This window comes from Cottoperca gobio, chromosome 9 (assembly GCF_900634415.1).
Source record: "Cottoperca gobio chromosome 9, fCotGob3.1, whole genome shotgun sequence".
Taxonomy (NCBI): Eukaryota; Metazoa; Chordata; class Actinopteri; order Perciformes; family Bovichtidae; genus Cottoperca; species Cottoperca gobio.
The window spans coordinates 11,991,285-12,011,871 of record NC_041363.1 but is presented as its reverse complement, the minus strand read 5'-3'; the positions used below and the strand labels follow the sequence as shown (position 1 = coordinate 12,011,871).

Here is a 20,587-nt window from a genome sequence, read left to right as displayed (position 1 = left end):
TCTCTCAGTAGTCACGACTTCATGCGCTTCTTTAACGATAAAATTATAATTATTAGAGACAAAATTAATCTCCTCCTGACCTCAATTGGTAATGACTTAACTTCAACCTCCGGAATTTTAAAAACATCTGTAACTCCTGAAATATATCTAGACTGTTTTACTCCAATCAACCTTAACCAACTAACTTCAACAATCTCATCGTCTAAGCCATCAACCTGTCTTTTAGACCCGATTCCAACTAAACTGTTTAAAGAAGTTTAACACCTCGTTATTAAATATGATCAACCTGTCTCTATTATCGGGCTACGTACCAAAATCCTTTAAAGTAGCTGTAATAAAACCACTTTTTAAAAAGCCTAGTCTTGATCCAGAGGTTTTAGCCAACTATAGGCCGATATCTAACCTACCCTTTCTCGCTAAGATCCTTGAGAAAGCAGTCGCAAAACAGTTATGGGACTTTTTACATAATAATAGTTTATTTGAGGTTTTTCAATCTGGATTTAGAGTTCATCATGGCACAGAGACGGCACTGGTGAAAGTTACCAATGACCTTCTATTGGCATCAGACAAAGGACTTGTCTGTTCTTGTCTTGTTAGACCTCAGTGCTGCTTTCAACACTGTTGATCAGGACATTCTACTACAGAGACTGGAACATTGTGTTGGCATAAAAGGAACCGCACTAAGCTCGTTCAAGTCCTATTTATCTGAGCGATCTCAGTTTGTCCGAAACGCATTTTCTAATGACATAGAAGCTCTGGGTGGCATTAATTTGGCCTCCAGCACCACCGTAAGGAATCTTGGCGTCATCTTTGATCAGGATCTGTCGTTTAACTCCCACAAAAAACAAATCTCAAGGACTGCCTTCTTTCATCTACGTAACATTGCAAAAATAAGACGCATCCTGTCTCAAAATGATGCAGAAAAACTAGTCCATGCATTTGTTACTTCAAGGCTGGATTACTGCAACTCATTATTATCAGGTTGTCCCAAAAAGTCTCTTAAGACTCTTCAGTTGATCCAAAATGCAGCGGCACGTGTATTGACAAGAACAAGGAAACGGGATCATATTACTCCTGTATTAGCTGCTCTGCACTGGCTCCCGGTAAAATACAGAATATAATTCTCCTGATTTACAAATCAATTAAAGGTCAGGCTCCAGCATATCTTAAAGATCTCATAGTACCTTATAAACCAACTAGAGCATTGCGCTCCCAGACTGCAGGGTTACTTGTAGTTCCTAGAGTCTCTAAGAGTACAATGGGAGCCAGAGCCTTCAGCTATCAAGCTCCTCTCCAGTGCAACCAGCTTCCAGTTTGTGTTCGGGAGGCAGACACACTCTCCACATTTAAGAGCAGGCTAAAGACTTTCCTTTTTGATAAAGCTTATAGTTAGGGCTGGCTCAGGTTTGCCCTGGATCAGCCCCTAGTTATGCTGCTATAGGCTTAGACTGCCGGGTTTTTTATGTAAAAGGAAGTTTTTCCTTGTGCGATGCGAGGGTCTAAGGACAGAGGGTGTCGTAACCTGTACAGTCTGTAAAGCACACTGAGACAAATGTATAATTTGTGATATTGGGCTATACAAATAAATTTGATTTGATTTGATTTGAAGTATCAGGGAGTGGTAATCTCTGAGACCATCAATTCATTGTTGTTTTCATTCAGAAGCAAGAGTAATATATTTATATAATTAACACGGATAGCAAATACTACTTATACATTAGTCGTGACTGTAGTCATTTGAAGCCGAGATCATTTTGACACATTTCAAGTACAATTGTTTTGCTCTCTGTCCAACCTGTCGCTTCTGGTTTATTTTGAGTTCTCCGGCGGGTGGGGCTCTGACTCCAACCAATCAGAAACGTTTCAACACAGGAACTTCCGGACAGAGAGGAGCCTTCAAGCACTGTTTCGTCAGCTGGTCGCTGCGATTCCTAGCTACGTCAACTATCCAACAAGACAACAACAAGTTAACTTGGGCCATTAATTACCTACAGCGAGCTTTAAAAATGAGTGCACCGAGGATTTGGACTTCATGGCACGAAGTTGAAACACTTTAACGAAGAGTCAGCCTAAAACGCGTCTTCTAGCGCCGACTGGCAAGCCTCATGAAAGGGAGATTTTTATTGTCCTAGCTTGCTGGCTAACGTTAGCTATTTGTCTGGTGGGTTACCGACAGAGAGGGATGTCTTTGCGGCAGAATTACCGGCGAACACCGGCGAGCATAAAGCAGGAGCAAGATGACGACTCGGACGCGGAGGAGACTCAGCTGGGTCTCAGGAGGTCAGACGGGCTGGACTCTCAGGTCATCCACAGCGGACACTTCATGGTGTCCTCGCCGCACATCGAGCACCCTCCGAAGAAAGGCTACGACTTTGATACTGTCAACAAACAGACCTGTCAGACCTATCATTTTGGCAAGGCGAGCATGTCGCACATCTCCATAGATGCTTCACTGACCAAACTCTTTGAGTGCATGACTCTGGCGTACAGGTACGTTGTTATAACACACCCCCCCCCCCCCGTGTATTCACAATCATTTTCACTGCAGCCCTTCACACAGTTCATGTTGAGCTCTCTTCAATCCTGTGCGGATCAGAAAATCAGTGTCTGGGGCACACTGGTGTGAAATTGCTGTCACGAGTCTCCTTAATGTAACTTCCTTCTTGACCACTCAGGATTGTGCGAAAGGAAATACTTTGACTCTACTTATATAAAAGTAGCAATACCACAGAGTAACAATACTCCATCACAAGTAAAAGTGCTGCACTCAAAAGTTTACTTAATTTAAATACAGATGTAAATGTGCAAAAATCTGCAGATAAAAGGTAAAACTGATATATTATTAAATATAAGAATATCGGATTGTTATTACTAATGCATGAATGCATTGGAAGCATTTTACTGTTGTATGTAACCAAGGTTAAGACAATTTAATCTACGACTGTAACTAACTATTTCTAGATTAATCGTTTGGTCTATAAAATGTTAGAAAATGGTTAACAAAATGTCCATCCCCTTTTCTCAAAGAAAAAGCAGGAAATCTCCAAATTAAATGTAATAAAAAATTAGTTGGTTTGGTACTGTAGATCCCAACTAAGGGGTTGGACTCCTAATGGTCACATAATTTTACCTCTTTGGGGTGCGTACAGTTATTTGAATAAAGCAATTTGAGAAGTTTAGAGAGTACATGGTAATGGTTGCTCCAGAGAGACTGTCCCTGTAGAGCGTCTGCTAAATGACCTGTAATGTAATGTAATGAAATGATAACAACACATAGACATCTTAAACATGAAAATGGGCCCCAACTAGATACTGTTTTTTCGTGAGAAGTTCTGAGCCAAAAAGTTTGGAAACCACTGGTTTCATCCTAAACCATGCATTGTTTTTTATAAGCTTATCACATGTTTTTAATTTAAAAAAAAATCATATTCTGAAAATGAACCGGTCAAATAAATGTAGTTAAGTAAATAGTACAATAATTCCCTCAATCAAAATCAATCAATCAAAAAACTTTATTGTCATTTCGAGCTATACAATGTACAAAGTAGCGTAAAATGGAATTACTCAAGTAAAGTACAATCCCCTCAAATTTGTACTTAAGTAAATGTACTTGTTTTGGGACATTATGAGCACTGAGGACATGGCCTGATTAACTCAGATAACTTGTCTTGTTGCTCTTTAAAAAGAAAGGTCTTTGTTCTGACTCAGGGTAGAACGTGTTTAATAAGCATTCAAGAACAAACTTTAATCTTTTGAGGTATTGGGCCAAAACAAGATGCCAGGAAAGCTTGAGCGTGTCTCGTCAAAGTTGCCACAGGCTGTGCAAATCTCATCACACAAATCATTCCTGCTTTCATGACAGAAGAAATAGGCTTTGTTTAGATTGTTGAAACTCTGGTTCAACACTTGTATAGTACATTTTTCACATTTTGAGGGATTGTTTGGATAGTTTGAAGTGAAGTATGAGGTTCAGTCGGGGGACTGAAACCGCTATTAATGCTCTCTTCAGAGGCAGCAGACTCTACTGGTTAGCTTGCTTGTGTTATTTTGCCACAAACTAACTAATCAATCGAGGCAGCGGCAGACCAGCAACTCCCTTGTTCTGTGAGGAAGAAATACTGTTGGATTAATGGAGTCTGGAGGCTTTGGCAAGAGCATAGATGAATAATATAACAGCTTCAGTTCCCCTTCATAAAGTGCTGTCTCAGGGGAAGCTAAAGCATGGAAAATATTCTAAATATAGGCTAAATTTAATGATGTTGGTTTAATTTTATTTTTAGGTGAGCCTTTCTTTTAGGTGGCTAAAATGTGTTTTGCTGCCGCCCCCCCCAAATTCACCACGCCCTCTGAAAATAATTGTTTCACATATCAGTCGATATCATTTCCTATTTATCATTTGGTCTATAAAATGTCCCAAATACTGATAAATGACCCTGAAGAGTTGGTTAGCTCTGATCTTTGTCCTCGATTATTTAACTTAGTCTGACAAACGGCATGAAAAAGTATTTAGTCTATATATTGTGAGTGATGTCAATTAAAAGATGTAAATTATAATGCAGCCCAGTATCCTGTGAATGTTGATGAGCTGATAGTTAAAGCAGTGTCATTCTCAAACTAAAAGGTGCAAATGAAAGTTGGGTAAGGTATTAAAAGTTGGGCTCATCTTACTCAAGGTTCTGTGTTAACAGCTGTAGTGTTACTGTAGCTGGTTCAGAGCTGCTCAGAGGATTCCCTCTGACTCTGCAAATGGCAGCAACTTGGGCTCAACTATTTATAGAGCAGGAAAGCACTACTACCAGTTACTGTTCTGCTGTTGTCATACACCCGAGGGATGAGTATTTATGTGCGCAAGAGAGCCTTTACTCACCACAAATACATTAGTGGATCTGCAAAGTTTCCCCCTATAACACTGCCTCTTCTCTATTCAAGTCGGACTACTTATTGAAGCAGCTTTTTCAACTCTCAAGGACTTATACAGTCAAAGAGTAGGACCACAAATGACAACGGGAAAAGTGTGGACAGGAAGGACAGACTGTAACGGGAGAGGAAGGAGAGAAAAAGGGAAACTGAGTTAGCATTTTTGGATTGTGATAAACATTTCCCTATGTAAGCAGATTGGAAATGAGAAAAAACATTGTTGGTAGTCATTCTCTACTGTCCGGAGAAGACTTCTACACAAGAAGTTGATGCATATTACTGCTATAGTGCAATAGTACTAATACATTAAACTTCATGTAAGCATTCTTTGAGTCCACAAAGTTTAAGTCCAAATATTTGACAACTTAGCTTTTTATTATTGTTTGTTTGACTTAAACAAAATCTTATGAGACGGCTCCAGTAATGTTATGTCACTGTGCTGTAATACTGAATTTCACATACTGTTATACTATACTCATAACAGTGCACACTGATGAATTCCTCCGACGTCGCCTTGTTTTACATTTAATAGCGCATTTCTTTCCCCTCTCTGTTTATGTCACTCCTTGTTTCCATATCCCACTTGTAACTATTATTCTAAACTGAGCGTGACCTTGGCAGATTCCTGCCTGTTTGTTTTGCTTGCTTTATCTCTTGAAGTCTTTTCACCACACTGCCAGTGTTGGTCAATGTGACCTGTACCTTTTTTATTATTTTTGTATTATTTATAATTATTTGTACACTCAAATTCTCACAGTGGAGTTTAGCTTTTTTCCTGTTCCTGTGGCAAGAGAAAAGTACTTTCACATTCAGGCCGTCATCAGACATGTAACTCCTGAGTGATGGACGCTGGCTCAGTGTTACAGTTATATATCTTTTGTATTTATTTATTTTATTTAGGGTCGAGTCATTGTAAAGTGTCAGTATTACAGAGACAACGTTTCTAAAGTGGAGCAGATTAGATTTATAATAACACTAACTTTGAAATTCTTTTAAGTCTGTGGAATTAGTTTTTTATCCTCTACACGCTAGAATACCAGGGCGTCTTCTTCTTCTGCTCACTCAGAGGAGAGCATTATGATCTTTGAAGGTTTTTAATTATTGTTGAGATATTGATGTACTTGTTCAAGTTAAGCCATCGTTATTGTTTCATAAAGTGTCTCGTGTCTCTAATCACTTGGGAAATGATTTCACTGTAAATGTTCTTGTCTTCTCAGTGGTAAGTTGGTATCTCCCAAATGGAAGAACTTCAAAGGTCTGAAACTGCTTTGGAGAGACAAGATCCGCCTTAACAACGCCATATGGAGAGCCTGGTACATGCAGTGTAAGAGTTCCTCTTTCATTTGGTATCTATAGAGTGTGTAGACTGCAGGATCCGGTTCAATAAGCTGTAGTCAGAAAAGGTGGGCAGATATAAATCTTATTCTTTATATAGATACATGTACATTTCGCCACATAATATCTCCCTTTTGAGGATCCAGGATGTCACCAGGCTTTATATTTCCTCTCGGTTCCAAGGTGTATAGTTAATACAGTCTACACTTAACAGTATTTGCAACATTATCTGTAAAATCATGAACTACTACAGTACCGAACTGGGTTTTATTTTTCTATTGGTGGCCTCTTCGCAACTTGCTGCAGTAGTATTGGCTTGTTTACACACCATGAGCAGTTTTGTGACAGTGACTGATAGCTTCACTCATTCATGTCTCAAAAATAAACACAAACGAGGTTAAGCTGTTCATGGGCTATTTGCTGAGCAATCAATGTTCATTTGTCCATTTTTAGCAGTGGTTGCTATAATTTTTTATTGTATTGTAAATAAGCATTTGACGATATGAAAATGTCATGGCCAAGATAATTGGGATTTATGATATTATCCCGATAATCTTGAAAATATGAAAAATCGATCTGCTTAAAACTCTTAAAATGGCACTAAAACATACTGGAATCATTTAACCTTACATTTAGTTAAAAAACAACAAATATTTGTATTGCATCACACCTGGGACACACATGATAGCGAGCTTTTTCCAGTCACTAATGTGAAGTTATTCACGATAAAATCCTATATCGCCTCATCCCTAACTGTATTTGTAGTTCCTGTGTATTTTGACTGGGGGTGACTTTGAGGTTGTTTTTCTACCCCCAGATGTGGAGAAAAGGGATAATCCTGTTTGCCACTTTGCAACTCCCCTTGATGGAAATATGGACTTGGACGTCCATCGTCCTGCACCGGTAAAGACACAACAATTTAAACATTACATGGTGCATGAGCAGCAATAGCGACTTCGTGTTTTGTTTCTTGTCCCTGAAATCCTCCCATGGATTATTTTATGTTCACTCTCTCAAACACTTACTTGTCATTGAGTTTTATGTTTCCCTTGTCACTTCCTTTCTTTGTGTGTGTTAGTTATGGACGTCAGAATATTTAAAATCTCCCTCTTTCTTCTGCAGGCCACAGAGGGGAAATGCTGGAAAAGAAGAATTGAAATCGTCATAAGAGAATACCACAAGTGGAGAACATACTTTAAAAAAAGGGTATCGTATCGTTCAGTTCTTTCTCAATGCACTGTAATAGTTTAGAGCAGGGGTGGGGAACCTCCGGCCTGCGAGACCATTTGATCCGGCCCTCGAGGTAATTCATAAACACACATTATAAAAACCGCAATAGAATAAACTGCAGTTTTTCCTGGCCAAGGTCAGGGTCCTTGAACACAACACGAGCGGGAACGTGTCATCACGTGGTCACGTCATGTAAAAAAACTTCAGTATTAAACGAGACTGTCATTGGCATCAGTGAACGCAGCATGGCGAGTGTAAAACAGAGAAAGCGTAGACCACCACCATGAAAGGAAGGTGAAATGAATGGGCTGTGTCTTAAAATAATTTTGAAAGAAATGGCCTTTGATATGAAAAAGGCTCCCCCCCCTTGTTTAGAGGGATACTGTGCATTTTATATATGTTTGTTTTATTGCTCATAAAACATTTATAACTATCTAATGTGACACTCTATATCTCCTTTATAGTTACAAAAGCACAAGGATGATGACCTGTCAAGCTTGCTTAAGGTATGCAAAACTGCATCATGCTCAACCCAACAAAGTGCTGTTAGTACCAACATGAATTAACCCATGCTAACCCGGCCCCCCTCACATTATTATATACTTTTCAATAGATCATCCTCGGCTATGTAAAGTCCTTTTGATTAGTTTCACTTCAGGTATCTTGTAACTTGCTGACAGACACAAATATACGCTTCAGCAGGAACTTAAGCTTTCCAGCTTGATCCCCCTGGGACGTTTTAAACTCATTTTAAAACATCTGGAGAAATCAGCTGTCGGTGTTTGTTAAGTGCATTTTCAATGACAATATTTTCATGATGTTTTATTTGACTGTTGCCTCTGTGTTTAGTGTCCTGTAAGTCTGTAACTTGTATGGTACTGTTACCATTTGATCAGGTCTCTCTTGAGAATGAGACCCTGTGTCTCGATGACATTTTACTTGTATAAATAAAGGCTAAATAAAAAGAATACTGTGTATATATTCATATATCCATATATAGATTTATTTTTTAAGACTAGTGCATGAAGTGTGGAGACAAAGTGTTGTTTATTAGTGTAGTGCCAGCCCATGTTTGCTGTACTCAACACTGCATGCTTGTGTGTCATTAACTGGCTTGCTGATTGCATTTTGAACACTCAAAGGGACCAGAGGAGCAGTTATCGCTGTTTGGGGAAGTCTCTCCAGACATGCTCCGTGTCTCCTTTTATCAGGATGAAGAGACTGCTGCACGCCGTCTGCCTCGTAGACTTAATGAAACGCCTGCCCCTATGGAGATGGACCCCCTCTTTGACATGGACGTTCTGATGTCTGAGTTTACAGACACGTTGTTCTCTACGTTGGCCTCGCACCAGCACATAGCCTGGCCTAATCCAAGGGAGATTGGTGAGAAAATCTTTAGTGTATTTTATGAAATCAGTAGTGACATCCTAATTACATTTTTATAATCTTCAAACGTGCTCAACATGTGATTTTAAAGGAATATTCACCCACAAAAATGATCATTTGTAATCACCTGTGTTACCTCATGAATAATCGCAGGCTTTCACGGTGAACGGAGAATTGATATACAAATGGTCATTTTGTGGGCTGAAATATTCCTTTAAATATTGATTTGAAAATGTTTTAATTTCTCCAATGTTGCCACTGCCGGCCCGTCTTCCCCCTACTCTCCCTCTGTTTGCCTCTTTACCTTCCACAGCTCATGCAGGGAACGCAGACATGATCCAACCAGGACTCATCCCTTTACAACCCAACCTCGACTTCATGGACTCCTTTGATCCACTGCAAGGTAGGAGTAACGCACCACCCATAGCTGCACTCGTGCTGCACACACACTAATAGTGCACACTTTACAGCAATCAAGCGCACATGTTCTAGTAACTCTGCTAAAGCTGTTGGCTTAGCCTAACACACAAGGTAGTGTGGTTTTACTAACCTCTAGCTAACATAGAGACTCTTGTTCCAGACTTATTTCACAGCCTCCGTCCGCCCGTCTTCCCCTCTGTTTTACCCACTGCATCATCTGTCACCCCTCTACCCAGCAGCAGCGCTCAGACACAGGTAAACACCAACCCAAGACACAGCCCCTAACACACACAACCACCATGAAATTATGTTCAACTGTTATACGGAAATATGTAAGGACTTTTGTTTTTTTGTTTTTTTTTGTCAATTCCCGCCACTTCTTCTACCATCTTTCTGTCTTACTGTAGTTACACACAATACAAATCTATGTAACATAATAATATTACTAAACTTTATTTACATAGCACTTTTCATACATGACTTACTTCTCAAACTGCTTAACATTAAACTTATATTCCTTTGAGAATCAAACACACACTCAAAATGTGGCTTTATATGTAGCTTCTCTTTCATGCCGCTCTTTCATTCTTGAAGCTCTCCCAGCAGTCATTTGTTTTGGTTCCATAAATACAGCTTAACCGTCGGTCCAGTTACAGTTTGTGACAGAAACTGTATCTGAGCGCTGAACAGAAGACTTTTCTTGGCAGCATGTTCGTGTGTTTAAGGGAATTTTCATGGACAGATTTTTTCAAACAAGTAAAAGAATCTTAAATGGTGTCCTTCAATTCAATGGAAGCCGGTGGAGGCAGTGATGTGGCCTCTTTAACTTTAACTTGGCTGAAAACACTTCAAAGATATGTTTGTATTGCATCTGCCTGAACTGGTTGAATAGAAAGTGAACACAGATATAAATGCAGCCAGTTTGAAAGAGATTTGTCCACAATTCTCTTTCTCTCTCCCCCCTCCCCTCCCCTCTTAGGAAACTCTAAGGAAAACTAGTGTTTTCTTTAGTGCAAGTTGGAAAATTAAGTTTTTTATTTTATTATTCATTAATATTTGAATCATAATCCACTGAAATTGAATTTCTGACAAATGAATAGTAGTAATTATAAAGGAAAGGTTTACCCCACGTCTACAGACAAGTTATTTTCTTGCATCTCTCACGCTGTCTGCACAGGCTCCGTGCAGGCGCTCATTTACGGAATCTATTTTTTCCGACACTATCCATATAAACGCAAGGTTGATGCCCAATAAAACACTACATCTTTACTACATTGCTACAATTTACTTAATATTTTGGGGTTTCATCAATATTTTATCATTTGAATTATTAAACTTTTATCATATTATATTCATGTTGTTATCTGACCTTGTTTTATTTATTGTTTCTGATGCCATGTTTTCTCCTTTATTGCTTTCATTTTTATGTATTGCGTAATCCTAAAGTGTCAATCAAACGCATCCAGTAAAGTCAAAGTTTATTATAGCACAATATCACAAAGCATGCCTCAAAGGCGTGTATATATATATAATAACCGCAGCAATGAACAACATTAGCAGAACACACAGAAACATATAGAAGTGGGATAATTAACACAATACATACAATAAATACAGTATCAGCATTAGCTAAATGTAGAAACACTTACAGAAGTGTAAGTTGGATAATCATAGTTTGGTCTTTCAGGCAGACTGAGAGGTTGAATTCTGACATTTACAGGTAATATGTGTGGTGGTAATAAAAAAATTAATCACCTGCCAGTAAGAAATTAACAAATATAGAAGTTAGAGCGTTGGTGTTATTTAATGAAGAGTCAGATAACCTGCAGCTGCTACAAGTATCTGACCCCGAGTATACAGAAACACAAGTCATTTATACAGTAATACACATTTCTGTCTATTAAATGGGAACAAAAGCCATAGAGACATCTCACATGTTAATTACAACAGTTAACATCCGTCTGCTAATTGCCTGACAATATGGTCAAAGTGGCGCCTTACTGTCTGTCAAATGCTAGCAGATATCAGACATGTGTATGACCACTGTGAGAAAACACAGGGTTAGTGACTGTAAGGCCAAACAACTTTATAGAGATAAAATATAAGGAGAAGACTACATGATACATTTCCACGACAATATGAACTTGCATAGAATTGTGTCTCTTCTGTTTCATATTGCGCTTGAAAGGACTAAGTGTGTTTGTTCCCTCTCCCTTTATCATCCCTTGCCAGGCCCAGTTAATGTCCTCAATGCTCACAAGCAACCACATATCCCCTCCTGGGTCTCTGCCCATCCCAGCTTCTATGGCCAGTCATACCAGTCAAACAGGCGGTGGTGATTCTGCCTATGTACGAAACTACATGCCTCTATTTCCTGGGCAGGTGGCGCCCAGTGGTCAAAGAGTAGTTTCGTCAGTATCTCAGCCATTAACTCGTGATCCTCTGGCACAGTGCCTTCCGGGTCAGGACATAACCTCAGCAGCACCCATGGTTCCCTCATCCTTGGACAACACCTCAACGCTGGATGAGACACACTCGGCCTCCTCTGTTGTCCCACCCAGCGATGCAGCCCCCACCTTCAGCCACGCCTCTGAGTATAGCTCCATATCCACACAACCTCCTCCTTCCCAACTCCAACACTTGGCTCCTTTGCCAGCCAATCCTGTCAAGCACCCTCAGACTTTTGTCCTGCCTCGCCCCTTTCAGTCATCCAGTGCCAACAAAAACCGCCCTGTGCAAAGGATTGCTCCTGCTAACTCCCTCCCACCCGCCCACCTCATCCTCACAGGTCTGTAGTTTCTGATCTCAAGATCGAGATATTGGTTCTGCATTTGAAGAAAGTGTGGATTTGATATTGTTGATCTGTCAGTAGAGCCGTGGCACTTTAATAGAAATACCACAAGATAGCGGCCATGCCCTTTCTTATTCAGTTATAGTGAATTACAACAAGTTTTGTATTCTTTGTAGCTTGTAGCACTGATCATGTCTATTAGCATGCACAGAAGAAAACATCTGCTGGTAGATTTCCAATGGAACTGAATCAGTATTTGGATAAATTCAGGAAAATACTCCGTAGCAAACACAATCTGTTTCTTTATTTTGTTCAGAAAAAACTGCATTTTCAATATATCTTTCAATATTTTGCAACTAAATAACTGTTATTATACCTAATCGCTCTAATATTGTGTAAAGCTAATCTAAGGCTAATAATATCTACAACAATGGGTTGCAGTACATGGTCGACAACCTAACCCCCCTTGGCCATAAAGGCGCCCCTTGCTTTTGTTTTAATAGGACAGCTTAACTTTGTAAAATTAGGTTTTAAGATATTCAATTGTGCAATAAAACTTTTTAAGACTTATGTTAACCACAGAGTTTATTTTCTGCATAGACAGAAAAGCCACTGAGGAAAAAGGCAGTTTAATTTATGGATGTTCACGTGTGAATGCACATAAAACAAACACTTGATTGCCTTTCTGTCCATGTTCATCCTCTCAGCCCCTTTCCCAGGTCATGCCAATGCTGTAATTGTTACACCAACACCTCTGAAAGCAGATACTGGGGTGGTCCTCGCTCCTTCTCAACTTGGAGGGGTATGTTTCAGCCCCGACGTCACAGTGGGTCTTTATTTTTTTTCATTCAACCTTTATTTAGACGGGTAATCTCATTGAGACACGGGGTCTCGTTCTCAAACGAGACTTGAGTTGCAAATAGAGAATCACAAAACTCCCAACATTTACATTTCATTGTTTATTTTTGCTGTGATGTGAATAATTCATGAATGTGAAATTCAAACTTTACCTGTCTTAACACTCAGGTGATCAGTTTTAAAGTTAAAAAAGATCATGTTTCATTTGAGTGCTTCTCAGTCTTGTACCTCTTTTTTAAATGTCTTGTCTATTTGTTCTCTTTTCATGTTTTTCAGGCTCCTGGATATCACGTTGTGTCTCAGAAGTCTCCACAACCGATTGTCCCCAAAGAAAAGTCTTATTCTTCCAGTCGCAAAAATCAGAAAGCCTCTTCTAGTGTCGGTGAGACTTCACTCTACCCACAAAGCACATCTTAACTCCAAACCCACAAATTGGTACAAGTGTGTTTGTCTTTTTCTTTCTAGGTCAGAGTCAGCCAGGATCACCGTGTGGTTTAGATCAAGTTCACAGTCCCCAGTCACTGATCAACAGCAGCAGTACACCTCTTGTAAAGACGGAACAAAATCAGGTTTGTTTTGTTTGATAACATAAATGGTTTGCTTTTGCATGATTGCTTCATTTTCGTGTAGTTATTATCATTGAAAGACATACTGGCCTCTCACAGGTTTATCTTTGTGTTGAAACGATGCTGAAAATGCATTAAGACTGAATGTAATGCCTTGGCAGATGCATAACCCTGTTAGTTACATCCGTAGAATTTCCCTTTTTCCTCTGTAATCTATGACACAATCTCAATAAGCCTCTGTGTAACATTTCCACTGCTGTTGTGTGACAGAGCCGAAGGACAACACACATATCTGCAGAGCAAAAGAGGCGATCAAACATAAACATTGGCTTTAAAACACTCTGCAACCTGGTTCCCACTCTTAAGTCACAATCAAGTGTAAGTATGTGTACCTGTGTGTCTTCATAAAACATCTGCAACAGATTCAGGACTAGAGCTGCAAGTCAATCGACAGAAAAATAATCTATCTATCTATAAACTATTTGACAATTGATTAATCGTTACAATAATGTTTCATGCACAAATACAAGTTTTGTACTGACAAAACAAGGCATTTAAGAAATCACCTTGGACTTTGAGAAACTGGGATGGATATTTTTAACTGTTTTCTTAGATTTTATAAACCAAACAATTAAAAATAGTGGCAGATTAATCCATAATGAATTTAATCTTTAGTTGCACTATATATATGCTTCATATATAGTTTACAAATATTTTATTTGCTTTCTCCCTTCCTGCCATATTCATTAACTTTGTGAATCTAGATCAGTAATGCAGTCACATTGCAAAAGACAGTGGATCACATTGGGAAGCTCCAACAGGAGAGGCAGCAGATGCAGGAAGAAGTCAAGAGACTACGAGAGGAGATCGAGGAGCTCAACACCTCCATTAAGTACGTCAAAACATCGTGTATGCGTCACCTCTCTTCTGATAGACAAGAGGTGCACAGATACTTAACAAATTAACTCTCAACTCTTTCTGCTTAACCACAGCTCGTGTCAGGAGCAGCTGCCTGTGACAGGGGTGCCCATCAGGCGGCATCGCTTCGACCACATTCAAGAGAGGTTCAATGAATATGTGAAGAACCGCACTCTGCAGAACTGGAAGTTCTGGATTGTATCCTTCAATAAAGGAGCCAAAACATTTAGCTGCTTGTTAACAACACAGAATACAGTGTGAGCATTTGGTTTGTTCAGATCAAACCGATAAATGACATCATTATTATATCCTGTGTCATGCACAGTAAAGTTAATAGACAGTAAATGTGACACAACTGAAACATTTTAAAATCTTGAAGAAAACCAAGCTACTTTTAGTCCAGGTTATATAGACAAACTTCTTTAAAGATATATACGAAATATCGGCAATGCGCTGGTGTACGTTGTTAACGCTGAGGCCGTGAAAAGTCTTTGAACATGCTCAAAAAATGTTCATGTCCTCAGAATACGCTAGGAATGCGTTACGCATCTGTTGGGCATTCGTCAAATACGTTGGCCATTCGCTCTGATACGTTTTATATAAGTACGTGATACGCTATGAGTAGTTTCTGTATACGGTATATGCATATATATGCTAATCTTCATATGCGCCTTCATACGTTTCTGCCATACGGCACTGTGTGACAGGGCCTTTAGATAGGGAAGTCCTGAATCGCAAGTGAGAAAGGTTTCTAAGCCCGATCTAAATAGTTTTCTCTCCTGTGTTTATGACTTAAGAACAGGTGGAAATAAAAGGTTTTGCCAGGAAAATCTTTCTTAGCTACATTTTGTTTTCATCTGTGAAACGGGTGGAAAGAATCGTTTTTTCAGGTGATTTCTTTCCTGTTTGTTCTTATAATACTCAATTCGACCACAAGAGGCTGAAGTGCACCGCTGTTGCATGTCACATGTTGTAATTCATTTCAAGACATCACAGCAGTGTTACATAACTTGCTAACACACAATATATATGTACCTGGTGTTTAGCAGTTCGCCTCATGGGTACTGCCGAGGTGCCCTTGAGCAAGGCACTGGACCCCCACACTGCTCCCCGGCGCTATATAGTAGCTGCCCGCTGCTCCGAATACTAGGTGTGTGTGTGTGTGTGTGTGTGTGTGTGTGTGTGTGTGTGTGTGTGTGTGACCATTAATTATCTCAGACAGAGCTCATGTTTTCGCCCTATAAAAAGTGTGTAATAAATACATTGTACCAAGACAAGGTAGAAACTGTATTTTGATGACTTGATCATTTATGTAGTTACCAAGGAACCTAAATGAAGCTCTAGTTTTGTGAGTTGCATACTTAAAGTGGTAAAGCTACAGATGGGACTGTTCGAGTCTGAGGCTCAAACAGTTGCTCAGGCAGAATTGCATTCGTCTCACTCTGCAGTATGATTTATCCTTGACCATTATCCTTTTTCAGTTCAGCATCATTATCAAGCCACTCTTTGATTCATTCAATGGGATGGTGTCAACTACAAGCAGGGCAGAGCTGTGTCAGACCACATTACAATGGCTCGATCGTCACTGCTCCCTTCCAGCGCTCAGACCCAGTAAGTAAAGGACTATTTCTCTGAGAAATCCAGCACCAACAGACACACAAAGATGTTGAACGTCACCAGCCCACCTACTCCGTGGCTGTTTTCTCATATGAATCAGGTCTTGCCTATTCTCACATGGGCTCAATCGGACTTCACACAGACCTTCTACTCAGGAGCTGACAGGCGGAAGTCCGTTTGATGTCCTGGTCTGACTGATTTGGACATTTGCATTCTCACATACAGCTCCACTGGCTAATTTCTAGACAATTTGAGGGTTTCAGTGCATATATGATAGGGGATTATGGTTGCAACAGAAAGATTGACTTCCTATCTCTCACTATCTCGGGTTTTTTAGGCAGTTATCAAGCAGCCATGGCATGACAGGAAACTAACTGTGCATCTCTTTTTTTTTTTTTTCACACTTTCAATCTCATAGGCAGAAACAGTGACATCACACTTTCCAATAATTTTGGATTTGTTTAATTCCTTCCTCAGTCTGACTTTAGCAATGACACTTATTGGATCTGATAATGTAAGGTGACGTCAAAAGACTTTCTTATCTTGAAAGTCGCAGTTTGAGGCTGGGCCTTCACCATTGCAGGAAACCATAAAGAACTAGAAGGGTACTCGGATAGAACAGACCTCTACTAAGGCCAAATGCATTAACTAGCAATGTTACAGTAAAAAATAATTTGTGTACAAACTCCGCTCCAAAATGAAATTCTGCCACCAAGTTTTATGAAAACCATTAGTTTTTCTGAAAAATCCTGCTGACAAACAAACTGAATTGGAAACATAACCTCCTCCGTAGAGGTAATTAAGGAGGTTGTGTTTCCAGCTTCCATATCTAGTGGGGCTGTCCCCTCAAATTTAATGATGATGAATAATGTCCCGCAGTTAAATCACTGGTGGTGTGTGACTGTCCTTAAATGCTTAAATGTCATGAAAAAGTTGTGGTAAATGACAAATGTGCCCACGGCGTCCTGGAAAATATCAAATATTTTAGTTTTTTAGATTATGTCTTATTATTTAGATCAGTACAAATCACAATCAGTTTTGAAAATTGTGAATCAAGTTACATGCTTACTGTGTAGCACTCTGTAAAGATACGTAGCACAGTTGGCTTGAAAATGCTGTGTTTGACAGTTCGGTTGTGGTTTTTAAAATGCAGTTTCTTGTTTTTTCAGTGGTGCTGAGTACCCTTCGCCAGCTGAGCACAACCACGTCCATTCTTAGTGATCCATCCCTCCTGCCTGAAGAAGCCATCCAGGCCGTCACACACACACATGTGTAGCCGTACTCTCAGAGGAGGTGAGGCGACCCAAAAACCAACTGTACTTTTTAACAGAAATCATAAAAATGACATCACTAGTTCACCTTACAGCAAGTTCAGCAAGGTCACCACGTCTTCCACAGATCCACGGCTTCCCTGAAAAATAAACACAATTATAAATGCAAGCTAGGCTTACTTTTACTCTGTATGTTGTATGGCCTGACATGTGTTGTGTTGTGCAGCCTCATTTGTGCAAAAATGGCTTTTATCATATTGTATTTTAATGACAACTACTACTACTACTTTTACCTACTTTAAGTGAAGATCTTCATTACTTTATTGGAAGGTGGTACTAGTTGTTTGCTTTTTGAACAACAATATGTATTTCAATTTCAATGACCTTTGATTTAAAAGCACAACATTGTGTTGAAAAGGGAAATATTGTGTGATTGTTCATTTTGTGTTTTCAACAAGAGTATGGATAGGATGCTTTTCTCGCTAGGAATGTGAATGTGGGATTTTTTTTTTAGGACTGGCTGTGAATAAAGTCTGTGTTTTTGAAGGCTCTGAAACCTCCCGTAAAGGTTTCACTTCAGAATTGAAAGAATCGCCTGAAACACGGTCAGGTTGATGATCACTCGTAGGTGGTCTGTGCTTAAAGGGTAACTTTGGTCTTTTTCAACCCGGAACCTATTTTCTCATGTTTTTGTGTCTAAGTGACGAATTGGGACAACAAGTTTTGAAATTGCTCATGCATTGTGGGAGAGCGCTGCAGACAGCAGTCGCTACACAGGCTTAAATGTAGTTCTTCAAGGCAATTACACACCGTCAATGTGCGTCCACTAAAAGTGCTCGTTTTTGCCACGGACCACTCAGATTGTTTTTCAGAAGTGTCTAACAACGTTATGGTTCCGACTCTACAGTAAAATACTTGATCCGGTCTGTTTGTCTCGCCCGGAAAAGTCTCCTTCTGAAATCTTAACATCCACATTGTCTAAATCTTTTAGATAAAATTAAGCTACGCTTTTGGTACTCCAACACAACAAACTCTGAAAACACCGGCACTCTAAAGCATGTCAAGAGGAAATGTTTTATTTCTCCAGATGGTCCTTTTCAAGACTTCTGAATCAGTCATTTGCAAAGACAAACACTATTTGTAAGTGTATTTAGTATATCACCTTTTTAAAGAACAAGATCACAAAGTGCTTTACAGTAATTCAAAATATGTAAAAGAAAGGAACAATAAAACATTAACAACAACAGACCTTAGAAACACACCAGGGACGACCAGTAAGCCCTGGTCAGAAGGTCTACGTGAGCTCCTGGAGATGTAAGGATGGAGCAGGTTAGAGATGTACTCAGAAGCCTGACCATGCATGGCTTTATATATAAATATATATAAAAACAAGAACCTTTCAAATTAATCATGAACTTGACGGGAAGCCGATGTAAAGCAGGTAGAATAGGTGTGTGTGAATTGCCCGTTGTGATTACATCTCCGCCTGCTCTCCCTCAATGCATGACTAATATCAGAAATGGTTGTCTCCATTAGAAAATGGGGTCCAGGTTACAGAAATACCAAAGTTACCCTTTAAAAAGTGGTTTCTTGGTGGTTTTCCGTCTATGCTCAACATTTTCCTTCATACAGTGCTTGCTCTGCCCATTTCTAGTGAGTTTAACTGCAAAATGTACAAGAAAGCAGTCATCTTAAATACAGTATGAATGTTACATACATTCAACTGGGCAGGTCACAGCATAATGGAGCCATATTGCTTACATCCCTCATAGGGAGCATAACTGAAATAGCAGTACCGATTATGTGTGTATATAGAGTATATATACATACACATACACACACACACTATATTTCACATGTGCAGTGTTACAAGATCTTAGCACAGTAGTTTTAGAGGTCTTTGTTGGTCACTCAGGGCTGCGCTGGTCAGCGTAATTATTTTCCATTCAGCTATGAACAAATCTAGTCAGGGTCCTTCTCAGCAGGAAAACATGTTGGTTAGATCACATGGTTTAATTTACCAATGTTTTTTCTGCTCGTAGTTAGTTATTTATAACGTCTGTTAATGCCACGTGAAAAGACGCAGCATTCAGAAACCAACCAAAAGACATAATAAAATGTAGTTAACCCGTCCATTCAGTTATTTTTTTGTGTTACTGACATTGCTCTGTCGACTGCTTGAGTATAAGACACTGTGCAGATTTAGTCGCCATGTCTGACGTCCATCAGCCTTAAGGTCAAATAAATGGCCCTTACCCGTGATCTCTGCGGGCTCATTAGTCTTTGTCTCTTTTTTTTGCAGTTCAGTACTCCTCAGGCATACAGGGATTTTGTGATTTTACTTCTTTTCTGCAGAACATCTCCGTTTACTTTTAGGTTTATGGTCGCAAATGGCACCAATGATGGTTCTTATTTGATGAATGTGCAGCTTTTTGTGTGTTTTATCGTGGATTGCAGATGTCTTTTAATGGCCGATTTTAATTTACCTGTCGCTGTCCAGGCTGCTCAATTTACAGTAAGATGGGAAAAGCAGTCATCAAAATGCAATAATGTTACAGTGATCCATAGGCCTATTTAACTTATGACATAAAGCCCCTATGTTCTACTGCAGCTCGGCATTTGTTTGTTCATTTTATTGGTTTGTTTTTTTCTCTCGCCCTCTGATTTTAAAATGTCTGTCATACAGGTTGGATTTCCAACTTTTGTTTGCTGTTTCTGTGAGGGGGTTTTGTACCTGATGATGTACAGTATATCATTGCAGATTAGATCTGCCCATGTTGGTTCTCCCCCAATTAAGTGTTGAATTTCATTTGTTTTAAGACATAAAGATATTTTCTATGTGTTGCATCTGAGTGTTTTTTTTTTGTCCTCTTCCGAAGTTCCCAACTGTCTTCATGCAACAAGTTTTAAGATGCCTTAAATGATTCTGAATCACAATAAAAACAACAGTTTTGAAAATCTTGACTTACTTTATTTCCATTGAATGTCACTTTGTTTTAAATAAATATTACTAATTTATCAGATACTGATAAGAAGACTTAAAAGTTACAAGACATTTAAAGTTACTTCCATCCATGTAAAAATGGATTACAAAATGTTTTTCAATAATTAAAAAAACGTGTTAAATAGATACATACAACATTCATACTATGCAGTGAAATCAAAATGTAGCTTTGCTGAGCTTCTGGTCCAGAAGCTCCAGCAGACATTTGATATGTAAAAAACGGTGCACTTGATTCTCAAAGGAGGGCAAGCTGCACTCCAGATCCTTTATCTGG

The 20,587-nt window shown here is 39.3% G+C and overlaps 1 protein-coding gene across 3 annotated transcripts; it reads left to right on the top strand.

The window, feature by feature from the left end:
- Positions 1-1,895: 1,895 nt before the first annotated feature.
- Positions 1,896-20,156, top strand: mlxip (MLX interacting protein). 3 transcript variants are annotated; one of them, XM_029439994.1, is made up of 17 exons: positions 1,896-2,490; positions 6,135-6,241; positions 7,070-7,155; positions 7,375-7,458; positions 7,947-7,988; positions 8,694-8,865; positions 9,182-9,271; positions 9,449-9,543; positions 11,521-12,076; positions 12,787-12,905; positions 13,214-13,319; positions 13,403-13,506; positions 13,774-13,881; positions 14,268-14,395; positions 14,496-14,619; positions 15,903-16,032; positions 17,208-20,156. In XM_029439994.1, exons 1-17 carry the CDS (start codon positions 2,183-2,185, stop codon positions 17,312-17,314), a joined length of 2,466 nt encoding a protein of 821 aa, XP_029295854.1. In that variant the 5' UTR covers positions 1,896-2,182; the 3' UTR covers positions 17,315-20,156. The 3 variants fall into 3 exon arrangements, with proteins under 3 accessions (XP_029295854.1, XP_029295853.1, XP_029295852.1); XM_029439993.1 differs by having other exon boundaries at positions 8,625-8,865; positions 12,787-12,881; XM_029439992.1 differs by having other exon boundaries at positions 8,625-8,865.
- Positions 20,157-20,587: the final 431 nt, after the last annotated feature.

Coding starts and splice junctions, on each gene's coding strand:
- mlxip (XM_029439992.1), top strand. CDS start 2,183: ATGTCTTTGCGGCAGAATTACCGGCGAACACCGGCGAGCATAAAGCAG. Junction 7,459..7,946: donor GAACATACTTTAAAAAAAGG/GTATCGTATCGT, acceptor TCTCCTTTATAG/TTACAAAAGCACAAGGATGA. Junction 9,544..11,520: donor GCAGCAGCGCTCAGACACAG/GTAAACACCAAC, acceptor ATCCCTTGCCAG/GCCCAGTTAATGTCCTCAAT.